At 38.8% G+C, this 26715-nt stretch overlaps 1 protein-coding gene across 2 annotated transcripts in view; it reads left to right on the top strand.

Annotated features, from left to right (window-relative positions):
- DNAH8 (dynein axonemal heavy chain 8) overlaps positions 1–26715 on the top strand; it is a 319103-nt gene that overhangs the window by 102064 nt on the left and 190324 nt on the right. For both annotated transcript variants that reach the window (XM_070361456.1, XM_070361457.1), the window contains exons 30-41: positions 2542–2655; positions 3963–4025; positions 4648–4748; positions 5746–5883; positions 6038–6278; positions 10476–10675; positions 14538–14691; positions 16289–16452; positions 17571–17673; positions 18892–18996; positions 19356–19517; positions 23114–23338. In XM_070361456.1, coding sequence (XP_070217557.1) covers positions 2542–2655; positions 3963–4025; positions 4648–4748; positions 5746–5883; positions 6038–6278; positions 10476–10675; positions 14538–14691; positions 16289–16452; positions 17571–17673; positions 18892–18996; positions 19356–19517; positions 23114–23338 — 1770 coding nt within the window. The remainder of the gene's footprint in view (positions 1–2541; positions 2656–3962; positions 4026–4647; positions 4749–5745; positions 5884–6037; positions 6279–10475; positions 10676–14537; positions 14692–16288; positions 16453–17570; positions 17674–18891; positions 18997–19355; positions 19518–23113; positions 23339–26715) is intronic.

The raw sequence follows: 26715 nt of genomic DNA, 5'->3' as shown, positions 1-26715 counted from the left end.
GACTGAAGTGACTTAGCAGCAGCAGCAGCATAGATATTTATATTGTAAATATATATTTATATCACTTTGTAAAGTAAGTAGTGATATCCCTCCTTTCTTTTCTAATTTTAGTAATTTGAGTCCTTTCTCTTTTATTTTTGGTTATACTAGGTAAAACCTTGTCACTTGCATTGCTGTTTTCAAAAAAGAAACTTTTAGGTTATTTTCTCTATTGTTTTCTTATTCTCTTATTCTTATTCTCATTTATCTGTGCTCTTTTAAAATTGTTTTCTTCCTTCTGCTTTCTTTGGGTTTAGTTTCTTCTTCTTTGTCTAGTTTGTTAAGGTGGATGGTTAGGTTACTGATTTGAAGTTTTTTTTCTTTTTTCTTTTAATGTTGTCATTTATGGTTATAAATTTTTCTCTAAGCATTTTTGAAGTTGGTAAATATTTAGACATTATACCTATGGCTGATTCATGTTGAGATTTGACAGAAAACAGCAAAATTCTGTAAAGCAGTTATCCTTCAATAAAAAATAAATTTAAAAAAAGTGAATGGAAAAGGGATGGTGGGATGAATTGGGAGATTAGGATTGACATATATACACTTCCATGTGTAAAACAGACAGCTAGTGGGACCCTGCTGTACAGCACAGGGAGCTCAGCTCAGCGCTCTGTAATGACTGAGAGGAGCGGGATGGGAGGGGAGCAAGGGAGGCTCAGGAGGGAGGGGACATACGTATGCATATGGTTGATTCACTTTGTTGTAAGAAGAAACTAACAATTTAAAAAATAAGTGAACTCCAAGGGAGGGTCCAGATTCTTTAATTATACTAAAATTTCTATTGACTACTAATTAATTAATGTTGGATTAAAGTTTCCTATTTATGGAGAGATTTGTCACTGAGATTGAAGCAAGACACAGCAGCAAGGACACAGAGCTGAAATTGGGGTCATGACTTGTGATTCTGGCTCTGCCATCAGCCAGTTGGGTGATCTGGTGCAAGTTAATAACCTTTGTTTCTTAATTTCTTCATGAGGTCCTTTAGGAATATTTTAGAAGCTTTAAAAAATGCAGTTTAATGAGGCTTGAGAAGATGTGTATAAAATTTTTTAATAATTTTTATTTTGGGGCTTCATGTTCAGTATTGACTAACTGCTTATTTTAAAAAGTACTTGCTGGTTAGTCTAGACAGTGAGTCCTAGGAAGGATATGGGGAGCCCTCAGTTGAGATCTAGTAAAGCCCTATTTTCTATTATTGTTCAGTTTAAAAGATTCACTTGGGTTTTTCTCTCATCTCTCTGTTAGTGTTATACCTACTGACCCATTCTTTACTACAGTCACCATTAAGCTTAAAGCAGTATATGTTCCAACCCTGAAAGATGCTACTGTTGAGAGCAGTTAAGAGCAAGAGCCCAGGAATCACATTGCCAAGTTTTGAATCTTGACCTTGTCACATACCTTGAGGAACTTAGTCTCTCTGTGTGTCGATTTTTTCGCTTGTAAAATGGATACAATAGTAGTATATATCACGCAGGGTGGTTGTGAGGATTGAATGAGTTAACATATGTAAAGAACCTGGCAGATAGAAAGCAAGAATTAGGTGTTAGGTATAATGATTGTCTTTCTTTACAATTCATGAGGTTCTCATAGCTAGTATACTGGAATGGTTTGCCATTCCCTCCTCCAGTGGAATTGATGCTTTTGAACTGTATTGCTGGAGAAGACTCTTGAGAGTCCCATGGAAAGAAAGGAACTCAAACTAGTCAATCTTAAAGGAAATCAACCTAGAATACTCTTTGGAAGAACTGATGCTGAAGCTGAAGCTCCAAAACTTTGACCACCTGATGCGAACAGCTGACTCATTGGAAGAGACCCTGACGTTGGGAAAGATTGAAGGCAGAATAAGAGGGTGACAGAGGATGAGATGGTTGAATGGCATCACTGATTCAATGGACATGAACTTGGGCAAGCTCTGGGAGATGGAGAGGGACAGGGAAGCCTGGTGTGCTGCAGTACATGGAATTGTGAAGAATTGCACTCGACTTGGTGACTGAACAACAACAATATCAATGATTGCAGATTTAAGTAGAAGCTTTGAAAATCGTTGTGGAAGACATTTGCTATTCTTTTTCCCTAGAGTAATATCATTTTCTTACTGGGAACTGCTCTAATTATTGCAACCACATGAACCTACTAGAGATTTCTAATCCCAGACCGTGGCCTGGTCCCGGAGACAACATGTGACCTAGACTAGGCCCATAGTTGTAATTGTTTCCTTGGCCATATTAACTGCCTGAACTGGGCAGCCAGAAAATATTTTCCTAACTGCAGTTAAATAGCTTTGCCTCTTGGGTCATGAGCTAGAATGATTTGAGACTCATTGGTGCATTTGGATTGTTTATTTCTGAGTTGTTTTTTTTTTTAACAAATTAACATTTCAGACACATTCTCATTCATAGTATCTCTGTGAAATTAACAAACTTGCTGGAGTAGAATCTGTATTTTTCATTTAAATACATTGCTTTCATCCTCACATTGAGCCTTTTTTTTTTATTCTAGGTTTCTGTACAAGATGAACTAGTACAAGTACAGCCAAAGTTTAAAAGTAATCTACTTGAGTCTGTGGAAGTTTTTCGTGAGGATGTGATGAACTTTGCAGAAGCGTACGAGACGGTAATTAAGTGTTTCACGCTCTGTGTTAAGATATTTGGCACAGTGTTCATATGAGATGAAAGTGCTGAACCCTGAGAAGTATACTGTGATTTGTACGTAGTGTGCAAGAGTCTATCTTCGCATAGTTGTAGCTGTCAAAAAGAGGGGATAGCTGTTCCTTTAAGCATGTTTTATATAAGAGAGAAGAGAAACAGTTTAACTGCTAAAAGGAGCAACAATTTTGGAAATCATGAAAGGAACACAGAATCTGCTTTTGTCCTTTCTTAGGGCCAAAATATTCATAATTAAAAATGTAGTACAATTGTTGGAAGGCTGTTAGAAACTATAAATGTCCAAATGTCAGGGTATCATGCAACTGATTTTTTCCCAGCTCTAACTCTTAGAGAACCAGAAGGGTCACTGAACATAAATAATAAATGTCATCCTTGGTTATTCCCACAGACTATTCAACATGGTATATGACTGATAATGGTTGACCTTTATGAAGTTAAAACTCAGAAGTTGGATATAGTCCCTAATATATTCTACTTTCTTTTAGTAATCACAGTAGATATAAAATCATAAGATAATGTAAGACCTTGGTGCTACTACTATAACACTTTTTCTTTAATGTGTACTGAACATCACTTTTAGGTTTGACTAGTTGATATTTTATTTTTCTATTATTCTGTTATACTGGAAATATGGCATATTATTTAGCATATCCATAGTATTTATGATTGTGCAGACCATTTGGGGTCTTTTTTGCAACTGTTTTCTGGCTCATGGCCACCAAAGACTGCCTTCTGCTACTTCCAAGTATTCAGCCTATGTGTGTCTGTTTCTATATTGGGCTAGACTATTAGTGAGAGGAAGTTGTTCTCAGAACTATGTAACTATGTATCATTTATTCTAATGCACAACCACAGCACCATCATTTATGATTGTAAATGAAATGAAACAGAGTTCTTGTATTGCAAATGTCATATAAGATGTAATTTAATCACATATTTTGTTAGCTATGTCAAGGTCCTTGAAAAATGAATGGAAGTTAGAGTGATGCAAATGTACTAAAATTGATTGTGATCATAGTCTGTGAATATAATAAAAACTGTTGAAGGGTACATTTTAAATGAGTGGATTGTATAATATGTGAATAATATCTCAATGAAACTGTTACAGAAAATAAATGAGAGCTTCATGTACAGGACAGAGTTAGATCATGTAAATCATGTTTATTTGTTTAAAAGGAAATAATAGATAAACCTAATAAATTGATAAATATATGTGATTAAGAATTAAAATGCTGATTATATTATTCATTACAGGAAGGACCCATGGTTCCAAATATACCACCCCAAGAAGCTAGCAACAGGCTACAGATCTTTCAGGTAAAATTACATTTTTGTGGTTACATTGACATTCCCTGCATGTTTAAGCATGAACATGAACTCTGAACATGAAATGAACATGAACATGAAAATGAACTCGTTTACAATCATTTCATTTACAATTTATACTTAGGTGGCTTCCATGGTCATCTCACCAGGGAAATACAGAGCTGCTGTCCAAAAATCAGTGTTTTCTTCTTTACTAGGAATACCCAAGACTGAGTGGATTATACTACTTCTTTACTCATTTGAACCCTGTAGAAAAGATGACGGTGTGAAATAGTAGAAAAGTCTGAATTATAGAATTTTACAAATGTAGTTTCATTACTTTCAGATATATTTATAGGAGCTTGAAATGCATGTCTGGGGACCACTTAATTTCTTAAGGAAATAATTTTATATAAAAAGATTACTTTCAGAATGCTTGAAAGTTAATTTTCCTGAGTACTTAACTTTTCCTCTGATAGCTTGGTATCAGCATAAATTTGCTTCGCAAATTTATCTTGTTTCATAGATACTATTTAATAAACTTCAATATAGCTTTTATCCTCATTATAATAAATTCTACTTTAGTGGGTTCTGAATTAATTACATCTTACTATAATTTAAAAACCTTTTGTAGGCCAATTTTGATGATCTATGGAGGAAATTCGTTACATATTCATCTGGAGAACAACTTTTTGGGTTGCCTGTGACTGACTATGAGGTTTTACACAAAACTAGGTAAGTTTAGAAATTGAACAAGTTTATTATAAATAATTAACTGTCCATTAGGTGAACATGTTGTCATTAAATCCTTCATTGTACAGAGAAGGGTCTGGCTTGGAAAATTCCTAAATAGTCCCCTCATTCCTAGCTATTCCTATTCCATTGAATACACAGTCTCCATATAAAAAATGTGGCCTTTTGGCTAACATCAAGTGTGGTTTTCCCTGATAGCTCAGTTGGTAAAGACCCTGCCTCCAATGCAGGAGATCCTGGTCTGATTCCCAGGTCGGGAAGATCTCCTGGAGAAGGGGTAGGCTTTGGGCTTCCTCTTTGGCTCAGCTGGTAAAGAATCTGCCTGCGCCTGCAGTGTGGGAGTCCTGGGTTCAATCCCTGGGGTGGGAAGATCCCCTGGAGTGGAACCCACTCCAGTATTCTTGCCTGGGAAATCCCATGGACGGAGGAGCCTGGTGGGCTACAGTCCATGGGGTCTCAGAGAGTCTGGTGTGACTGAGCGCGAGTGCCACACAATGAAGTTTTCCTGTACTTGCCCCAGAATCCCTCCTTTCTTCTTGTTTTGGATATAACTGCATCTGGGCACATGAGAGAAAGCTTTTGGTAGGAATGTGATGTTTAAAAGGCAGACTTAAAGGCAGACATGATCATGGAAATGCAGCTTGCATTTGAAAGTAAACAGATCAAATAAAACATTAGCCTTAACTTTGCTCTCATTAGCAAGTTTTGGTCACATTGTTTGCAGTGATTGGTAAGTTTGTAATAATTAAACACACTGGTAATGGCACGTAATATTGTAATTTGGAATATTTGAGAGCTATAAACCTTGACCCAATTGATGGAGCTTTGTTTGGAAACTGACGGGGTTGTATGCATGTTGGTATAAGACATTATACACATAATGTATGAAATATTTGACTAGATGAATTCTGCCTATCCAATAATGGAATTTATGTTTACAATTTATGTTACATAATGACTTAATTATTTGGTTTCCCAGAAAGGAACTCAACTTGCTGCAGAAGCTGTATGGACTGTACGATACTGTGATGGGCAATATTAGTGGTTATTATGAGATACTTTGGGGAGATGTAGATATTGAAAAAATTAATGCAGAACTTCTGGAGTTTCAAAACAGGTGAGTTTCAATCGCATTAAACTTACCAATTTATAGTGCCTATTTTAGGATCCTATAGGAATTTCACAAATGATTTTATCTTCTGATATATTGCTATATATTCGTAACACCTTCTTCAAAGAAATGTGTAGATGAAATAATTTTTTTCTTAAAGATGTCGTAAACTGCCAAAAGGACTTAAAGATTGGCAAGCTTTTTTGGATCTGAAAAAAAGAATTGATGATTTCAGTGAGTCATGTCCTCTACTAGAAATGATGACCAATAAGGCAATGAAACAGAGGCACTGGGATCGGATCTCTGAGTTGACCGGAACCCCATTTGATGTGGAGTCAGATTCTTTTTGTCTCAGAAATATTATGGAAGCACCACTCCTTAAAAATAAGGATGATATCGAGGTACCTAGGATTTAAGGTCTTACGAATGATCTGTTAAAGAATGTCTCCTTTTTCTTTTCTGAAAATTGTACAAATAAACGTTTTATTCATGGGTGTACTGATTTCCCTATATAATGTACCCTCAAAATTTCAAATGATCCTGAACATTCCTTGGTTTTGCAAAATCATGCTGTAACTCAAGGAGATAATATAATTATTCGAATTATTTAGTTTTGGAGCTCCTTAATCTGTCCTCCTTGTCCCTTAACTATACCCTTTTAAAAAATTCTGTTTATTTCTATATTGTGTTCTTGGTGGATTCCTCATAATATTTTCCAACCTTCTAATTCTATACTGTTTACTATTAGTCTACTAAATACTTTAAATTATTATATATTTCCTTCAGGATTTTTAATCGGTTCATTTCCATTTTTATGCTTAGTGTTATTTACATTTCCATCAACAATGTGCAAGGATTCCTTTTTTTTTTACATCCTCACTGACACTCTTTCTTGTCTTTGTGATGATAACTATTCCAGCAGGTGTGAGGTGATACTTCATTGTGATTTTGACTTGAATTTCTCTGATGATACGTGATGTGGAGCACCTTTATATGTACCTGTTGGCTCTTTGTATGTCTTTTTCAGAAAAATAGCTATTTAGAACCTCTGTCCATTATTTATTCAGATTGGTGGTTTTCGCTGCTGAGTTGTATGAATCTGCTATATATATATTGAATATTAACCCCTTATCAGAGCTATTATTTGTGAATATTTTCTCTTGTTTAGTAAGTTACCTTTTCATTTTGTTGGTTGTTTCCTTTGCTATAAGAAGCTTTTTAGTTTGATGCTATCCCACATGTTTATTTTTACTTTTGTTACCTTGGCTTTGGTGTCAAGTCCAAAAATATCATTGCCAAGACTGATTTCAAGGAACTTAACCACCTCTGTTGTCTTACAGGAGTTTTATGGTTTCGGGTCTTTAGTCCATTTTAAGTTGATTTTTTGTGTGGTGTCAGATAGTGGTCTAGTTTCGTCCTTTTACATGTGGGTATCCTATTTTCCCAGCACCATTTATTGAAGAGACTGTCCTTTCCCCATTGTATATTCCTGGCTCTTTTCTCATAAATTAATTAAACATATATGTACGTTTATTCTGTTCCATTGTCTCTGTTTTTATGCCAATACCATACTTTTTTGATTACCGTAGCTTTGATACAGTTTGAAAGCAGGAAGCATTATGCCTCCAGCTTTGTTCCTTTTTCTCAAGATTGCTTCGGCTAAATGGAGTCTTATGTGGTTTCATAAAATTTTTAGGATTTTTTGTTCTGTTTCTTTTATTTATTTATTTGACTGTGCCTGGTCTTAGTTGCGGCACGTGAGATCTTTGTTGCAGCATGCAGGACCTTTCTTTGAGGAGGGCAGGTTAGCTGCCCCAAGACATGTGGGATCTGAGTTCCTCTACCAGGAATCGAACCTAATCCCCTGCCTTGGAAGGCAGATTCTTAACCATGGACCACCAGGGAAGTCCCCTTGTTCTATTTCTTGAAAAACGTCATTGAAATTTTTATAGGGATTGCTTTGAAACTGTAGATTGCTTTAGGTAGTGTAGACATTTTAATGATACTAATTCTTCCAATCTATGCTCGTGGATTATCTTCGCATTTACTTGTGTCCATTTTAAGTTGCTAGCTACTAAAGTTGGAATGCAGTCTAAAACTCTACATTTTTACTCCCCCCCTACATTTTGTTTTTGGTGTCACAGTTTACATCTTTTTTATCTTGTGTATCCACTGACAAATTATTATAGTTACCATTATTTTTACTAATTTTGTCTTTTAACCTTCATACTAGACTTATAAGTGATTAACCCAACACCTTTTATAACATTAGACTATTCTGAACTTTACTATTTATTTCCCTTTACCAGTGAGATTTATACTTTCATATAGTCTTCTGTAGGCAATGGCATCCCACTCCAGTACTCTTGCCTGGAAAATCCCATGGACGGAGGAGCCTGGTAGGCTGCAGTCCATGGGGTCGCTAAGAGTCGGACATGACTGAGCGACTTCACTTTCACTTTTCACTTTCATGCATTGGAGAAGGAAATGACAACCCACTCCAGTGTTCTTGCCTGGAGGATCCCAGGGACTGGGGAGCCTGGTGGGCTGCCGTCGATGGGGTCGCACAGAGTCAGACACGACTGAAGCGACTTAGCAGCAGCAGCAGCATAGTCTTCTGTTACTAACTAGCTCGGTTTCATTTTAGCTTAAAGAAGTCCATTTAACTTTTTTTTGTAAGACTTACCTAGTGATGATGAACTCCTTTAAGCTTTTGCTTGTCTGAAAAACTGTTTATCACTCTTTCAATTCAAAATGACAGCTTCACCGTGTACTGTATTCTTGGTGGCAGGTTTTTGTTTTTTTTTTCCTTCAACACTTTGGATATATTGTGTCACTCCCTTTTGTCCTGCAAAGTTTCTGCTGAAAAATCTGCTGGTAATCTCATGGGGGTTCCCTTGTACATAACAAGCTGTTTTTTTCTTGCTGTTTTTAAGTTCCCTCCTTGTCTTTAACTCTTGACCCTTTATTTATGTGTTTTGTTGTGAATCTCTTTGGGTATATTTGTGTATTAAGCAAATAGGCCCCTTTTTTCACAGAAAGCTTTTTAGTGATCTGCCTCTGTGCTGGGCACTGGGTTGGGTGAGTACAAGCAAGCTATTCAAGAGCTATTTCTCAGTTCATTATGGGCTTGTGGGTCTCATGAACATAAGCCCTGAATTTGGGAGGGGTTGCTTCTTTTTAACAATATATGTATGCCAAAAGTTTTGTTTTCGAAGCATTCTTGTCCTATAAATGCTATTCGAATACTATTGAAGGAAACAATCAAGGAATTAAAAAAAAAAACAAACTTTGATGATCACTTCATTCTTACAGTAGGTTTTTACACTGAAGAGTGTAGCTATTCATAGGCTGTGCTTTTGAAAACTTCATTTCGCAGGAATTCTAGGATTCAGTTATTAGTTATTTTCCCCCTAAACAGAGTCTCAGTGTTGTCTATGCCAGTACATTCTGTTTGCTTTGCTCCATGTACCCTGCTAGTAGCCTAGCTGGCTGCTTACTATTACTTCATTCACTGCCTTGAAAGGAAGCCTTTTCCCTTCCTATAAAACGTCCTCTCCCTCCCCCTGTTGGAATCCTACTTATTCTCAGATGTTCCCTCCTCCATGAAGCCTTTCCTCCTGACAGTAGGCAAAAGTCATTTCTCTCTTCTTAGAACTCACAACAGTCAACACCACTCTTATTACACTTACTACACAGTGTGTGTTAGTCACTCAGTCGTGTTGACTCTTTACGATGCCATGGATTGTAGCCCACCAGGCTCCTCTGTCCATGGAATTGTCCAGGCAAGAATACTGGAGTGGCTGGCCATTTCCTTCTCCAGGGGAGCTTCCCAACCCAGGGATCGAAACCAGGTCTCCCGCATTGCAGGCAGATGCTTTACCGTGTGAGCTACTAGGGAAGCTCTACCACACACTAATTTGTGGAAATTCCTTGCACCTTCATATCCTTTCCCATCTCTGAGATTCTGTGATTCCAAGTAGGAAAATCAACTGGGGTATGTTCGGAAAATACCTTCATTTTATTTACCTTTGTGAGACTTTCATATCAAAATTTCTCAGGAAAACAGGAAAATCCATAAAAATTAGAATTAACTTTTAATCAAGTGAGATATTCATATTAGGGTCAGAAGAGGTGGGACTATAGCAATGTTTATATATTACTTTAAAGAGTTCAAAAGAATCTCACATTCTCATTTGCTTCTTATAACAAGCCACTGAGCGCAGCTGTGATTATGTCCATGTTGGCTGAAAAACAACAGTTAAAAATATAAACAAGAAACATGATTTAAGTTCCGTATCTCATGTATCTCGGTTGTGTCCACCTCTTTGCAATCCCAGGGTCTGAAGCCCCTCAGGCTACTCTGTCCATGGAATTTTCCTAGAATACTGAAGTGGACCGCCATTTCCTTCTGCAGGGGATCTTCTCAACCCAGGGATTGAACCTATGGCTCCTGAATTGACAGGCAGGTTCTTTACCACTGCGCAACCTGGGAACCCGAATGATTTTCTAGGGCCAAACTAAAAAATTATGTGATTTTAATGCACTGAATTTGTAATTGAAAATGTCATGACATATTCTTTGATTTCCCTCTGAAGGATATTTGCATATCTGCCATTAAGGAGAAGGATATTGAAGCCAAGCTGACTCAGGTGATTGAGAACTGGACCAATCAGAACCTGAGTTTTGCAGCCTTTAAGGGAAAGGGAGAACTCCTGCTCAAAGGAACTGAATCGGGAGAGATTATCACCTTGATGGAGGATAGTTTAATGGTTTTGGGTTCCTTACTAAGCAACAGGTAATTTTATAATTTGCAAGGGAAGGTTTTGATTTGCCATTTAGAGTTATATAATTTTAGATAAAACTCCAGTTTCGTAGCTGTGGCACAACACGAGATTCTGACCTAAAGTGTTGACTCTTGTCAGTCCTTACATGAACTACCTATTTTCCCTAATAATCATGGCCTCAATTTTTTTTTATGGTACTCATCTCCCCATCATAATTATTCTCCCCCAAATTGGCAGCTCATCTTCTGAATATCTTGACTCCCTACCAAGATGACATCTTCATTTTATCTTCTTTCTCTCTCATTCTTTCATTTTTTTGTCATTGTCCTCCTTGGCTGAACCTGCTCAAGTGTTCACCCAATAGCCCAAGAAGAGTAGGCTGGCAAACATGAAGGAATATGGAGAAGGCGATGGCACTCCACTCCAGTACTCTTGCCTGGAGAATCCCATGGACGGAGGAGCGTTGTAGGCTGCAGTCCATGGGGTCTCGAGTTGGACACGACTGAGCGACTTGACTTTCACTTTTCACTTTCCTGCATTGGAGAAGGAAATGGCAATCCACTCCAGTGTTCTTGCCTGGAGAATCCCAGGGATGGCAGAGCCTGGTGGGCTGCTGTCTATGGGGTTGCACAGAGTCGGACACGACTGAAGTGACTTAGCAGCAGCAGCAGCTGCAATCCCCTACCTGACTATCCAGTGATTCTTAACTGGTCTTTACCCTAACACACCTAAGAAATGTGTCACATTATTTCAGAGGTCATTAACAGAGGTCAGTGCCCAGGGTGCATGGGGATTATAATACCCTATCTGCATGTTGGGATCACTGTTTACTGAATGACATCCTGCAAGACCTCTGGCCCAAAGGCAGTCTTGCATTTGGATAATGCATTAACTCACAAAACTCCTAGGAGTTCTAGGGTGAAGTTGCTAGGCTTAAATTCCTAGGGCTCATCCTCTGCTTTCAGGGAATCTGAATAATCTGAATAAGCTGGCAAAGGTGACCATTGGCTATTCAGTGGTTCCTGGACTTCACAGGCTTCTGCTTTGCCATGGTTCATTGAAAAGTTTGCCATCTTGATTTCCTGAATTATGATCTCTTGAAGAAAGGCTGTAGATTGATCTGAGCCAGACTGTGCAACTCAGGAATTCAGACTTGAAATTTTTCTTAATTTTACTGTTAACTTGCATAAAACTTGAGTTGTTGTTGTTCATTTGCTCAGTCATGTCCGACTCTTTGTGACCCTATGGACTGCAGCACGCCAGGCTTCCCTATCCTTCACCATCTCCCAGAGTTTGCTCAAACTCATGTCCATTGAGTCAGTGATGCCATCCAACAATCTCTTCCTCTGTCATCCCCTTCTCCTCCTGCCTTCACTCTTTCCCAGCATCAGGGTCTTTGCTAATGAATTGGCTCTTTGCATCAGGTTACCAAAGTATTGGATCTTGAGCTTCAGCATCAGTCCTTCCAATGAATATTCAGGATTGATTTCCTTTGAATTAACTGGGTTTGATCTCCCTGCAGTACAAAGGACTCTCAAGAGTCTTCTCCAACACCACAGTTCAAAAGCATCAATTCTTTGGCACTCAGCCTTCTTTATGGCTACTGGAAACACCATAGCTTTGTTTGGCAAAGTAATCTGAGTGGTTAGAGTACTAATTTATTGTACTAGTAAACTCAATGTTGAGGTCCTGCTAGGAAGAGTATAAGGATATCTGAGAAGTCACAACACTATTGGAGATCCTTCTTCTAGAAAACTTTGCAGCACCAAGTGGATCCAGAATGCCTCTTCCAGAGCCAACCATAGCCTTATCTTGTAGCAAGTGCCAGATGAATCTCTAGGGCTATTCAGATGTGATGTCAGAAGAAATTGTGTATTTCCATGGGTGAGACTTGACTCACCTCAAATACCTGGATTGTGACACTTTCCTCATGGGATTCCATGAACCTTCTTTTCTGTCATTAACAGGTTCTACCATGTAAAGTTGTGCAGTGCAAATACCTGGCCAAAGGACAAAACTTGTCATTAGTGATTTATTTCAAGTCCCCCTTTTTCATGTTGGGAAGTTATACACCATCAAAGATGAGTCTTTTCAAAAATTTCTGGGCAAAGTTATTTTTAACTCCATTTATCTAGGTGCTTCAGCTCCCTAAAATGCTTATCCACACCCTCTTGGTCTGCATGTATTGATTTTGAAGGTGCTTTTGGCATATTGACTGCCTTTCAGCTCTAGACTGATGGTCAGATGCACACTATAAATTGTGAGTTGAGAAAAAATGCCTCTTACTACTAGATCAACTCATCTACCTCCTTGGGGCAATTTTTGTACCGCCACTTTATACCTCCATGTATAACATAAGCTTTTGTAGAAACCAAAGGTTGCACTCAAGCATCAGACTATACCCAGAAGAACCCCATTCTATATGTGAGTCCCTTCAAGTCACTCTGTCTTGGATCAAGAAAACTTTTAAGACTGTACAAATGTCACTCACCAGGAAGTGCCACTACACAACTTCAAAGCTATATGCTTGCATTGCCACAACTGAAGTTGGCGTCTTAATCCAACTGTAGGTAATTAGGTCTTTACCCAGTATCTTCCCATCACTTCCTCATGGCATCCACTCTATTTCTTGTCTTTCTTATTTGTGCCCAGCTTTTTGGACACCTTGTAGTCTCATGAACTCTTTAGCTAGCCCCGATGGTGAAGAAGCAGGATGGGGAAGAAATGGGAACAGTGACAGACTTTATTTCCTTGGGCTCCAAAGTTACCATGAATGTTGACTGCAGCCATGAAATTAAAAGACACTTGCTCCTTGGAAGAAAAGCTATGACAAACCTGGACAGCATATTAAAAAGAAGAGACATCACTTTGCCGACAGAAGTCTGTATAGTCAAAGCTATGGTGTTTCCAGTAGTCATGTACAGTGTGAGAGTTGGCCCATAAAGAAGGCTGAGCATTGAAGAACTGATGCTTTCATACTGTGGTGCTGGAGAAGACACTTGAGAGTCCCTTGGACAGCAAGAAGATCCAACCAGTCAATCCTAAAGGAAGTCAACTCTGAATATTCGTTAAAGCTGATGCTGAAGCTCCAATAATTTGGCCACCTGATGTGAAGAGCTCATTGGAAAAGACCCTGATGCTGGGAAAGATTAAGGGCAGGAGGAGAGGGGGGTGACAGAGGATGAGTTGGATAGCACCATCGACTCAATAGACATGAGTTTGAGCAAACTCCAGGAGATAATGCAGGACAGGGAAGCCTGGCATGCTGTGGTCCATGGGATTACAAACAGTTGGACACAACTGAGTGACTGAACAACAACCACAAGGGCTTCTAGGGAGTAGCAGTTCTGGATCTTTAACACTGCAGAATCTACTAAGCACAGTGCCTGGTGGAATTAGCAGTCTGTAGGTAAGGCAGACGACATTTGTAGTGAACATCAGACCTCAAGTTTGACCCAGGCCTTGTGTTAGTAGTTCCACAGACCAGTGATAACAGGGCCCTATGTGTTATTCTCACGGGCAGTCCCCACTTGGATTTGGTTCACAGAAGCCTTGGCAGGCCATCTTAGTCCGTATTTTCCCTATACTCCAAAGAGCAACCAGTACAATTCCTTTGCTAGACCTCTGTAGCTTAAAACTAGGCAGATTTCTTAGTTTATCACTGAAACGTGGGAGCAGTAAGTGAGATCACTATAATTCTATGTTTTATTCATAAAAATGCAAATATCTCATTAACTTTATGAAATTTAATAGGAGCTGCTTTTTTGTAGGAAAAAATATTCATTGTCAAAGGAATATTTCTCCTTCTTGTTAAAGCCTACTATTGTCTGAATCTTTCTTAAAATGTAATATTTTTCCATTCTTACTTTTTAGATATAATGCTCCATTTAAAAAAAATATTCAGAATTGGGTGTATAAATTGTCTACTTCCTCAGATATAATTGAAGAGTGGCTAGTAGTCCAGAACCTTTGGGTTTATCTTGAAGCTGTCTTTGTAGGTGGCGACATAGCCAAACAGCTACCACAGGTAAGTACGGGTCTTGTAACTGCTGATAGAATAGTTGGTGTATGTTGTCTGTATGTCTCTGTAGAAATCTTCAGAAAGACATATGGTCATGTCTTGAGGATTTGTACCAGTGGTTTGCAAACTGTGGCCAACTCACCGATTTTTGTAAATATAGCTTTATTGGAATACAGCTGTGTCTCCATTCATTTATGTCCTGTCTGTGACTGCTTTAGCATTACAATGGCACAGTTGAGTAGTTGTAACAGAAACCATATGGCCTTACAAAGCCTAAAATGTTTGCTCTCTTGCCATCAACAAAAAAGTTGCAAACTGCTGACCTTTGCTTTACATTAATAGAAAGAAGAAACTCATAGTATTTTATAAATATATATTATAAACATAATATTTTCAAATCTGTTGTCTGAGGAGGTGAGGTACATTCAAATATGATACTACTAAATTATAGAAGTTCATCTCTTCTAAGAGTTAGACTTATTCCTCTGAGTTAAAATAATCTGTAATCTGTAAACACAAATTAACTACTAGTAAGTTAACTAATAGTAGATTAGAAACACGAGGCAAGGAAACTTAGCCTTAGAAACCTGTAACAAATTATTTAAAACAGCTTTATTGAGACCTTTTAAATTAATACCGATACATTACTACTAACTTTATTCTATAGAGGTAATTTTCCTTTTGTAAAATTAGTCTTGTTCTTTTGATTTTCCATATCTATGGCATCTCTATGGGGCTTCCCTGGTGGCTCAGATGGTAAAGAATCCACCTGCAATGCAGGAGAACCAGATTTAATACCTGGGTTGGGAAGATCCCCTAGAGAAGGGAATGGCTCCCCACTCTAGTATTCTTGCCTGGAGAATTCCATGGGCAGGCTACAGTCCATGGGGTCGCAAATCTTTGTAGATTAAAAATCAAGGACAAAAGCATTTTGAAAGTAGCTGGTTCCCCTTTGTAACACATTTTTAAAACAGAAATCTTTTCTTTTTTAATCAGAAAGTTATGTTTTTTTTTTTATCAAAAATGCACTTAAAACTTTTGATAGAGGCAAGATTATGCCAATTTCTAAAGGCATTTTTGCAATCGAATGCAAGCTTAATATCATTCATAGTAAATAGTAAATTTTCATTTGCAAAAATGTAAATGAAGCTTTGTTTCAGATTTTTACTGTTTTCTCCTTCTCTTTTTCCTGGGGCACTATTAAGCTTTAATTATTCCAAAGACACTGAGATCAAATTATTTTCATGCTTCTTCAGTTTGCTCATCAAACCAAAACACCTGGGGTGCTGAAAGACTAGATTTGCGATTTAAGTTGATAGCACTGAAAATTAATCATGCGGCACTTTGAAAAATGTATTAAATGTAAGGAAATGAATTAGTCATAAACCCTATTGTGATAGGACAGCATTTCAATAAGCAGTTTTATGGCTTTGGGTGTCTGTTGTTCAGAGTTAATTCAGATGAAAAAAAAAATGCTCCTTTAAATTATGTAGCCTAAGATTAATAGGGTGACTTGAGGAACTATAGGACATGCCAGAGTGAAGACTTTGCTTCATTCAGTCATCCACATGCCAACTTTTACTGACTATGGGTTTGTCTTTAGGAAGCAAAACGTTTTCAGAATATTGACAAGTCATGGATAAAGATAATGCAGCGAGCTCACGAGAATCCCAATGTGATTAGTTGCTGTGTTGGAGATGAAACCATGGGGCAGCTTTTACCTCATTTACACGAACAATTAGAAGTATGTCAGAAGTCACTTACAGGGTAAGAGTTTAATTTTTTCATTGCCTAACATTTTATATGTGATGGTGTTTTATCCAAAATTAATAGAATTGACTGCATTTCTGGTTTGGTAGTGACGGTTGAAGTGGTGTTAGGAATTTAACATTTCACATAAATTTGATTTCTTTGCAAAAAAAGACACCTTCAAGTTAGGGTGGGTGAATTAAGACATTGTATAAGTTTTGTAGGGCTGCTGTGACAAATTACCGCAAACGGGGTGGTTTAAGATGACAGAAACTTATTTTCTCAGTTCTGGAGACCGTAAGTCTAAAGTCAAGGTAGCAGCCCCTTCTGAAGGCTCTAGGGAGAATTTTCCTTTGCCTCGCCCAGGTTCTGGTGGCTCTGGGACTACCCTTGGCTTGTGGCTACGTAACTTCAGTCTCTGTCTTTATATGTCCTTCTCCTCTTCTTCCTGTGTGTCTCTTATGAGGATACTTGTCATTGGACTTAGGGCTCATCCGGATAATCCAAGATGAGCTCCTCTCGAGATATTTGACTTCAGTACATTTGCAAAGGCCTCTTTTCCAAATGAGACCGTATTCACGGATTCCAGGAAATAGGATGTGGACATGTCTTTTGGGGGCTACCAATCAACACACTGCAGGTGTGGAGTGGAGAGGTGCACTCACAGAGCAAATAGCCAAACAAATTCACAGATAATTTTCTTCAAAGGCAGTTCTTTCTCAATTTCTTTTGAAATAGGGCGAAAATATACCCCGGTTTGTCCAAATTTTTGCCTTTGTCCTGACTGAATGGCTAGTTACCTCCGCCCCCCGCTTTCACTCTCAAAATATCCTGGTTTGGAGATAAATTATATGTTCACCTGGCATTTAAGCTTGAGGTTCACAGTACTCTTAGAAGGGTTGCAGGAGGGCTCTTGATGAGAAAGAATACTATAGACGATGCCTTGCTCTGAGTCACGCTTTCTTATTTCCACTTACTTTCCCCAGTGCCATCTATGGTGGGGCAGAACTTTTCAAATGGGAAATGGCTATAAGTGTTTGCTACTATCTTATCGATATTAGTGATTGTGTCTTGGCTAAAAACCCCAAAATTAGTAATTCAGAAAAAATTATTTGGTAATGTGACTTTATTTAAAGGTATTTGGAGAAGAAGCGATTACTATTTCCAAGATTCTTCTTTGTGTCTGATCCAGTTCTCCTGGAAATTCTTGGACAAGCCAGTGATTCCCATACCATCCAGGTGTGTCATCTAAATGTCTGTTACCTAAATCCTTTTTTTCCATAGCCTGTGTAATAAAAAATAAAAATGAAGTTAACATCTGAAAAGTACAGTCAGGAAAGAAGAGTGTTAAAAATGACATTGGTTATAAAATGCCTCATTTTCTTTGGATCTGGAGCCCATCAGCTGGAGGCAAGAGCCATCAATTATGCAACTCACCAGTTGGATGATCTTAGCCAGTTACTTAATTTTCCTGTGTCTCAGTTTTCTTGTCTGTAAAATCAGAATATTAATCATTTCCACCTCATAGGCTTGTCATAAGAATTAAGCAAGATAATGCATCAAAAGTACCTGACATAAAGTATGTGCTCACTAAATGTAACTCATTGTTATGAGTATTTAAATCTAAATATTCTTAGATCAGATAGGGATTGTGGTTTAAATGTGTCCCTTTTTTCCTGTCCAGAATGCTTCTCAAATGCTTTTAGCCATTTCGAAGGGCAGTAATTCCAGGGGGAAGAGAAAAACTACAGAGAACTGAGAGTGGAGGCACTGAAACCCCATCCCAGGACCATTTCTGGTTTGGGAAGCTGGGAAACAGCTAATAATACCTTCCTTGTTGGTTTCCAGGGAGTTGTGGGGATGAGAAAGGACAGGAAGGAAGTAGAAGCTGTGTAAGGCAGACACAGAGCCAAGAGAGAAGGACTGACCTGTCCCTGGGAGGGAAGGGGACAGGGACAGTGTGGTTCAGTCTCCAGTGGGAGGAAGATGGCAGTTACTGGTTCAACTTCCATAATGTAAGAGGATGGGCATCTGTAGGTCTTGGAGGAAACACTGTATATGGCTGGATTTAAAAAAGTGGGCTTCCAAGTCAGTCAAGGGTCAAAGAAGAGGTTGGTTTGTTGTTGTTGTTGTTTTTTTTGAGACAGTGAAGTAAATTCTTAATCTTTTACAAATATTAAAAAAAAAATAGCAAAGCTTTTAAGAAATGTCTCAATGGCTTTTGTGTTTGCATGCATGCTCAGTTGACCCATCATGTCTGACTCTTTGCCATCCCATGGACTGTAGCCCGCCAGACTTCTCTGTCCATGGAATTATCCAGGCGAGAATACTGGAGTAGGTTGCCATTTCCTCTCCCAGGGGAATCTTCCCGACCCAGGGACTGAACCCATGTCTCCTGCAGCTTTTGTGTCTAACCTCATGTATGATGTGTTTGCTCTGTCTTGTGCTCTCTTATAGCCACATCTCCCTGCAGTGTCTGACAACATAAATGAGGTGACCTTTCATGCAAAAGACTACGATCGTATCATGGCTGTCATATCAAGAGAAGGAGAAAAAATCATTGTAATTTAACTTGATTAAAATTTTGTTAGGGTTTCTTTAAAATGTAGAATGCAGTTCTCTTATGAGAGAAAGGGAGGGAGTTGAGTCAGGTTCTAGTTCTGTAGTCTTTCCTGGCTTTGTTACAGACTAGTTTAGATAACTCATTTAATTTCTCTGGGATTCGTTTTATCACCTATACAATGAAAGTTTTAGACCAAATGATCTTTATACTTCTTGCTACATTATTAATTAATTTTACTCATGTTTTAAGTATTTTGTGTGAAATTGTTTGCTTTGTCTCGAGGTACTGTGATTTAGGACATTTGTAAAAATATCAAATTACTATCTATTTGTAACCTATTTGTAATATACTGTTTCAGTTGGATAGTCCTGTTATGGCCAAAGGTCCCGTGGAGATTTGGCTTCTGGACCTATTAAAAATGCAGATGTCGTCATTGCATAATATAATTCGATCCGCATTCTATCAAATCAGTGATTCAGGATTTCAGCTGTTACCTTTCCTCAATCACTTTCCGGCACAGGTGAGACTACACGACATTCAACGAGTAGAAATAAGGGGGACAGGTATTCAGGAGACAGTCAGCCTGACAGTGAGGAGCTGTTCTGTGTGTCTTAGTTGCTCAGTCACGTTCAACTCTTTGTGACCCCCTGGACTGTAGTCCCCCAGGCTCCTCTGTCCATGGAATTCTCCAGGCAGGAATACTGGAGTGGGCTGCCATTCCCTTCTCCAAGGAAGCCGTTCTAGCTTTCAACAAGCTAGAGAGGCCCACCCTCACACTTGTCCTCTCCTCCACCACTCTGGTCCAACCCACCCCGTCCCCCAGAATAGGGTTTGCACTGCTCCCATCGTTGAGGATCTTCACGGAGACTAAAGGACTAATGAGAAATTTCATCTTGTACAAAAGACACCTGTCTATGTATAAAAACACCCATCTCTATCCATACGTAGATAAATATAGATGCAGATACAGATATGGACATATATAAAAGGAGTCACCATATCTTTTCCTGAAATGAAATCCATCTTGCCTTTTGTTTATTTTCCCTTCAAGTAGTTAAAAATTGGCATAATCTGGTGAAGTTCTTCTCATGAGCTAAGGTTTTAGAGAGAAGACATTGAAGAGGCTGGAGCAGGTGAAAAGCCCTCCTGCCCTTTGACTCTTAGAAGTGTGGTGTCATGTGCCAGGTGTTATTAAAACTGGATATGGCAAATGAAGAAGTAACAGTTTCATTACATTTTCAGCCAAGGTAAATGAAGAGTGATGATTTGTGATCTCGGTCAGACACAGTGAGGGATCAATTCAGTTTAGTTCTGAATTGCTCAGTCGTGTCCGACTCTTTGTGACCCCATGAAGCACAGCACGCCAGGCCTCCCTGTCCATCACCAACTCCCAGAGTCCACCCAAACCCATGTCCATTGAATCGGTGATGCCATCCAACCATCTCATCCTCTGTTGTCCCCTTCTCCTCCTGCCCTCAATCTTTCCCAGCATCAGGGTCTTTTCAAGTGAGTCAGCTCTTTGCATCAGGTGGCCAAAGTATTGGAGTTTCAGTTTCAACATCAGTCCTTCCAGTGAACACCCAGGATTGATCTCCTTTAGGATGGACTGGTTGGATCTCCTTGCAGTCCAAGGGACTCTCAAGAGTCTTCTCCAACACCACAGTTCAAAAGCACCAATTCTTCGGCGCTCAGCTTTCTTCACAGTCCAACTATCACATCCATACATGACCACTGGAAAAACCATAGCCTTGACTAGACAGACCTTTGTCGACAAAGTAATGTCTCTGCTTTTTAACATGCTGTCTAGGTTGGTCATAACTTTCCTTCCAAGGAGTAAGCGTCTTTTAATTTCATGACTAGAAGGCAAGAAAAATATAGGCGGGTTTAGCAAAACCCAGCTGCTCTTCCCATCCCAAGCCCCTAATCCTGAATTACTGCACACACAGTGGAGACAGCTGAAATGTTATGAGATTATTCAGATGACACAAGCATGAATACAGAGTCAATCTCCACTGAAGAGAATGCGTTAATATTGTTTTGTGTTCTATAATATTCTTCGAAAGCTTTATTATTCTTATTAGCATTATTACCTTTGTGACAAAGCTTTATAAAATACTGTATTTGATAGCTAAGGAAAATAGCTCCTTAGGCTAAATCAACATAGTTTCCCTCCTGCAGGAAAGCATGATTACAATTAGAAGGAGATATAGCATTACAGTTGGAAAAGCTGAAAAGCAAATTTAAAGTAGTGGTGAAGTTGGACAGGATATAATAGGAAAATTGACCAACTTTTAGGACTTTTGTATAATGTGTGTATGTATTTTTAGATAAAAGATTTTTAGATAAAAATCGTAACATTGTAGTAGGCAAATTTCAGTTGTATGGAAAAATTGCTTTAAAGAGTAATGAATATATATATTCATTTTCTGTATTTTCATTCAATATATACTTATTTAATATATTCATTAAATATATATATTACTCTCTTTAAATTGCATTTTAGAAAGCAGTTTTCCAGAATCAATTTTTCTGTTACTGTGTTAATTTTTTATCTGAAATTGTTTAAAATTTCACCTTTTTTCTCAAATGCATTTTGAAGATTTTGAACACAATGGATCCTTTTTGGAAAAATTTGGAAACATTTGAAGAATATAAAAGTGAAAAGAAAATTTTCCCATATTTCCACCACCTGGAAATGATGACAGTATTTTAGTGTGTTCCTTTTCAGTATTTTTTAATGTGCTCATCATAAACACCAAATAATATTGATGAGAATTTTGTTTTTTATTTTTATTTCATTTTTTATTGTAATGAAACATCCTTCAGTTTTCACCATGACGTCCCCTGCCTTCTTAAACCTAGTGAGAAACATAATTTATAGTCAGTTTTTAAATCAGACAGCCTTGCACTGTCATTTCTGCTTTGTTTCCCTCTGCTTTGTGCAAAGAGAATCTGCTTGCTATCTGGAGCTTCCTGATAGCAACTATTTCCTTTCCACCCCAGGGCTTTGTTTACCTTCATCTGCAGACCCAAGATTGGCCACTGCTCTAGCAGGAAAATTATTGATGTTCCAGAGGAAGCAAGGATAAGGAGAGGGGTTTTTGGTTTTTTTTTTTAGTTTATTTATTTTAATTGGAGGCTAATTACTTTACATATTGTATTGGTTTTGCCATACATCAACATGAATCCGCCACGGGTGTACATGTGTTCTCCATCCTGAACCCCCCTCCCACCTCCCTCCCCATACCATCCCTCTGGGTCATCCCAGTGCACCAGCCCCGAGCATCCTGTATCATGAATTCCTGCTTTACCTACACTGAACGCCATGCCTGTAGAATCCATACGCCACTTGCACACTTTCCTTCCTCTACCAGATGTGGAATTCCTCTTTGGTTCAAATGATCTTGGATATGTTGCCTGACTCTGGGGAAGAACAGAAGCTCCCAAAGGGACGGTTGTTGCAGACGAGGGGGTGAGGGGAGGGCAAGTTCTGACCGCTTTCATTTCCTTTCCTGGGGCGGAAATCGTAGGTAAGGTGAGCATCAGCTTACAGTTTTCCTATGCCTTCTTCAGGAGACAAAGGACAAGCTTCCCCCTATCTGACTTTTTGTCTCTATCTCTGTCTCTTGTAGATCTATATGTAGAAAGAGAAGTAGATGTACATAAAAGATAAGGAAATTAGAATGAGATTAAGGAAAGAGATAGACAGCATATCCTTTTTAGAAGATGCAAATAAACCTTGGAAAACTCTGCTGAAGAAAAATACACAATAATATATTATTTCCATTTATTTTTTTTTAGAAAGGAAAGTCATTGTATGAAGGTATATGGGTCTCAAGCCCTCTATAGAAAAATTCCCCAAGCATCTTCCATTAATGCATATATAATTGCATAAATTGTAGCAGTTGTTTAAATTATTATCCATCCACATTGAAATAAATAATCAATTGTTTGAACTTTCAGTGATTTTCCCCTTTGAGAGTGAAGAAATGCATGTCCCTTTTTTAGTTTAAAATCAAGAAGACTGTCCACCTCAGTGTGAATAAGTGACCACTAGATTTTATTGCAGGTGTGCTTTAAATATTTGGTAAACTTATTTGTCTGCTGGATTTCTAGGTTGGGCTTCTGGGAATTCAGATGTTGTGGACACATGATTCAGAAGAGGCTTTAAATAATGCAAAAGATGACAGGAAAATCATGCAAGTGACAAACCAGAAATTTTTGGATATTCTAAATACTCTCATTAGTCAGACAACACATGACCTGAGCAAGTTTGACAGAGTGAAATTTGAGACTCTAATTACCATCCATGTGCATCAGAGAGATATTTTTGATGACTTGGTAAAGTATTTTTTTTCTTAATTTAAAGTAATCTAGTGTATTAATTAAAAGTTAGTGCTTCTAATAATTAACAGTTAAGTATTATACATACTTCGTAGCTTATATGAATCTTGCATCTGTTTGGTCCTTTCTCACAACCAGCTTTGCCTATACAGTGTCTACAAACATATACTGATATATTTGGTAGTTTTAACAGTCATGTATGTGTATTCAGTTTTGACATTCTGAAAGTCTGGAATCAACTGATGTAATTTGAACTGTTTCTTTAAGCCAATAACCAGGGATATGATATAATTTAGGTGGGCTTGGTTGTGAGTTATGGCAATGTTAGTTCATGACTTGGCCCCTGCGCTCAGAGGGCAAGAAGAATCTGAAGAAAGAGGCATGCCACTCCAGATTGGTAGTTAGCAATATTAGTGAGGAAATTCATTGAATACTTAATGAGGCTTGGGCAGCCTCTAGAGGACTAAATCTCTGCATTTGTCTGCCAGAATTTTTAAAATAATTTTCTTGAAATATAGTTGATTTACAGTGTTGTGTTAGTTTCTGCTGTACAGCAAAGTGAATGAGTTATACATATCCACATCCCTCCCCTTTTTTAGATTCTTACCCCATTACAGTGTATTGAGTAGAGTTTCCTGTGCTATTCAGTAGGTCTTTATTAGTTACCTATTTTGTATATAATAGTGTGTATATACGGAGAAGGCAATGGCACCCCACTCCAGTACTCTTGCCTGGAAAATCCCATGGACAGAGGAGCCTGGTAGGCTGCAGTCCATGGAGTCACTAGGAGTCGGACACGACTGAGCGACTTCACTTTCACTTTTCACTTTCCTGCATTGGAGAAGGAAATGGCAACCCACTCCAGTGTTCTTGCCTGGAGAATCCCAGGGACGGGGAAGCCTGGTGGGCTGCTGTCTCTGGGGTCGCACAGAGTCGGACACGACTGAAGCGACTTAGCAGCAGCAGCAGCAGTGTGTATATGTCTATCCTGATCTCCCAATTTATCCCTCCCCACTTACCCCCTGGTAGGTTTGTTTTCTATATCTGTAACTCGATTTCATTGTCTGCCAGAACCTTATAAGTTTGTATGGAGGCCTTAACTACCTCCTATACCATCCAGATGGTCTCAACGGCATGTTCCTCTCTCAAGGGTGCGTCCATGAAAATAGTTCCCACTATGGGAACAGTAGGCAGAACGCCTATTCCAGGGACAGAGAAGGGGGTGAGGGTCCATCCAGCTCATGGGTCCACCTGAAGCCATGTCTTCTAGATTAGCTCCTCCAACAGATGAGCCAGTTGTGAAAAAAGTGTAGATTGAGTAGAACCAAGTTTCAGGGCACTCCTATGGCTGTTCAGGTGATCGTGTCCGACAAGTCTTCATGGGCTTGATCTGGGCAAGGTTCTGCAGAGTGGGAGTAGAAGGGATATTTGAATTCCCTTTGGAAACAGGACCCTAACAAGTGGTCTTGAGCAGTAGTTGTCTATTATGGGATAAGAGGCCCAGGTAGTTTTGATATTCCATCATTTTGACTAGCTTCATTTTTGACTACCATTGCATTATTCTGTTTAACTTTTTAAAAAAAATTCTGAACATGCTGCTCTACTTTATTTCTTAAATTTTTTTAATTCATTTCTTGGCTGAGCTGGGTCTTTGCTGGGGTGCGTGGGCTCTTCATTGCTGTGAGCGGGCTTTCTCTAGTGGTGGCAAGTGAGGACTACTCTCCGGTGGAGGTGCACTGGCGTCTCATTATGGTGACTTCTCTTGTACGGGGCATGGGCTCTAGGCTCACGGGCTTTAGTTGCTGTGGCTCTCAGGCTTAGTTGCCCCACGGCATGTGGGATCTTAGTTCCCAGACCAGGGCTTGAACCTGTGTCCCCTGCATTGGCAGGCAGATTCTTAACCACTGGACCACCAGGGAAGTCCCTGACTTGATCTGTCTTTAAGGTATCTTTTTCCTTCATCAGAGACCCACAGTTCATGCAACTTGGGGCCCATTTTTTAGAGATTATGATTCCCAGGCTATCTGTTTCCAACTTGTATCAAAAGTTCTGATCAGATAAGTTGTATTTACTGAAGATTGAAGGGCATGGAATCCATTTTATTCCCCTGTAATCTAGATCCTTCTTTCTCAAAGTATGTATGACAACCGGTTGTGCTGTCCTCACCTAGGAGCTTGTTTGAAAAGCAAAATCTTCAGCCTCCCCACCTATACCCCTCTGCAGACCTACTGAATCATCCTCTGTATTTCAGGACAACTTCCAGGTGATTCATAAGCATATTAAAGCTCAAGAAACACTGCTCTAGAATTTCTCTGGTTCATGCTAATCATCAAAGAGCCACATACTTAGACCGTATTGCTTTGGCCTTCTACAGATTTGCTTAATTGCCATTACCATTATACTTTGGTTTTCCTTGAAATCCACTTCAAGAAGAAGTCATATGGAATCCATTACTATACCTGCTATGAATGTAATTGAGAATATTTGTACATTTCTCACTGTCTCTTAAAGTTGAGGTCTCATGGAAGAACCTTCTTTTTAAAATAAAAATGCTGAGCATAGCTTTACTTTCCCTACAGAATGGTTTTTTTTTTTTTTAAAGAAACTATACACATAGTTAAAACTATGAAGCTGTTTTTCTTTTTATCTCAATTGCTAGTGAACTCATGCTCAGTTTGCATTCCAAGTAAAATAGTATCTTGTAGCCCACATATATGCATTTTATTTCTCCATGTATAATGCTTAGAACATAATGTATTTTGATATACAGTAACAACTCAATAAATATCCGCTATTCTTCTTTATACTTTCCTCCTCGACCCCCTCTTTATTTTTAAAAGTGTACTTATTTTTATTTATTTTTGGCTGTGCTGGTTCTTTGTTGCTATGTGCAAGCTTTCTCTAGTTGCGGCGAATGCTGCTCTCTAGCTGTGGTACATGGGCTTCTCATTGTGGTGACTTCTGTTGTTGCAGAGGATGGACTCTAGGGCATGCAGGCTCAGACTTGGGGCACATGGGCTTAGTTGCCTCATGGCATGTAGGATCTTAGTTCCTGGACCAGGGATCGAACTTGTGTCCCCTGCCTGTCCCCGGCAGGCAGATTCTTAACTATTTGACAACCAGGCAAGCCCCAGTCTATCCCCTCTTTACCATCCAATAGGACTGTTGCAAGCAGCTAGCTGACTACATCTCCATGGCTGAGGGTCCTGTGCTAGAGAACACAGTCCCTGCGGGTGGCACTGGACTGTTACCTGAAAGTAGTCCTTTTAAGGTGGTGAATACAAACTATTCTTTAGAAGGGAAGATAGAATTCTTAACTGGAGGGGGGAGCCAGATCATAGACAATGAAACAATAGCAAAAATTAAATAGCATG

Source organism: Bos mutus, chromosome 23 (assembly GCF_027580195.1).
Source record: "Bos mutus isolate GX-2022 chromosome 23, NWIPB_WYAK_1.1, whole genome shotgun sequence".
Lineage (NCBI taxonomy): Eukaryota > Metazoa > Chordata > Mammalia > Artiodactyla > Bovidae > Bos > Bos mutus.
The sequence above is the reverse complement of the archived record's forward strand: the minus strand, read 5'-3'. Positions and strand labels throughout refer to the sequence as shown.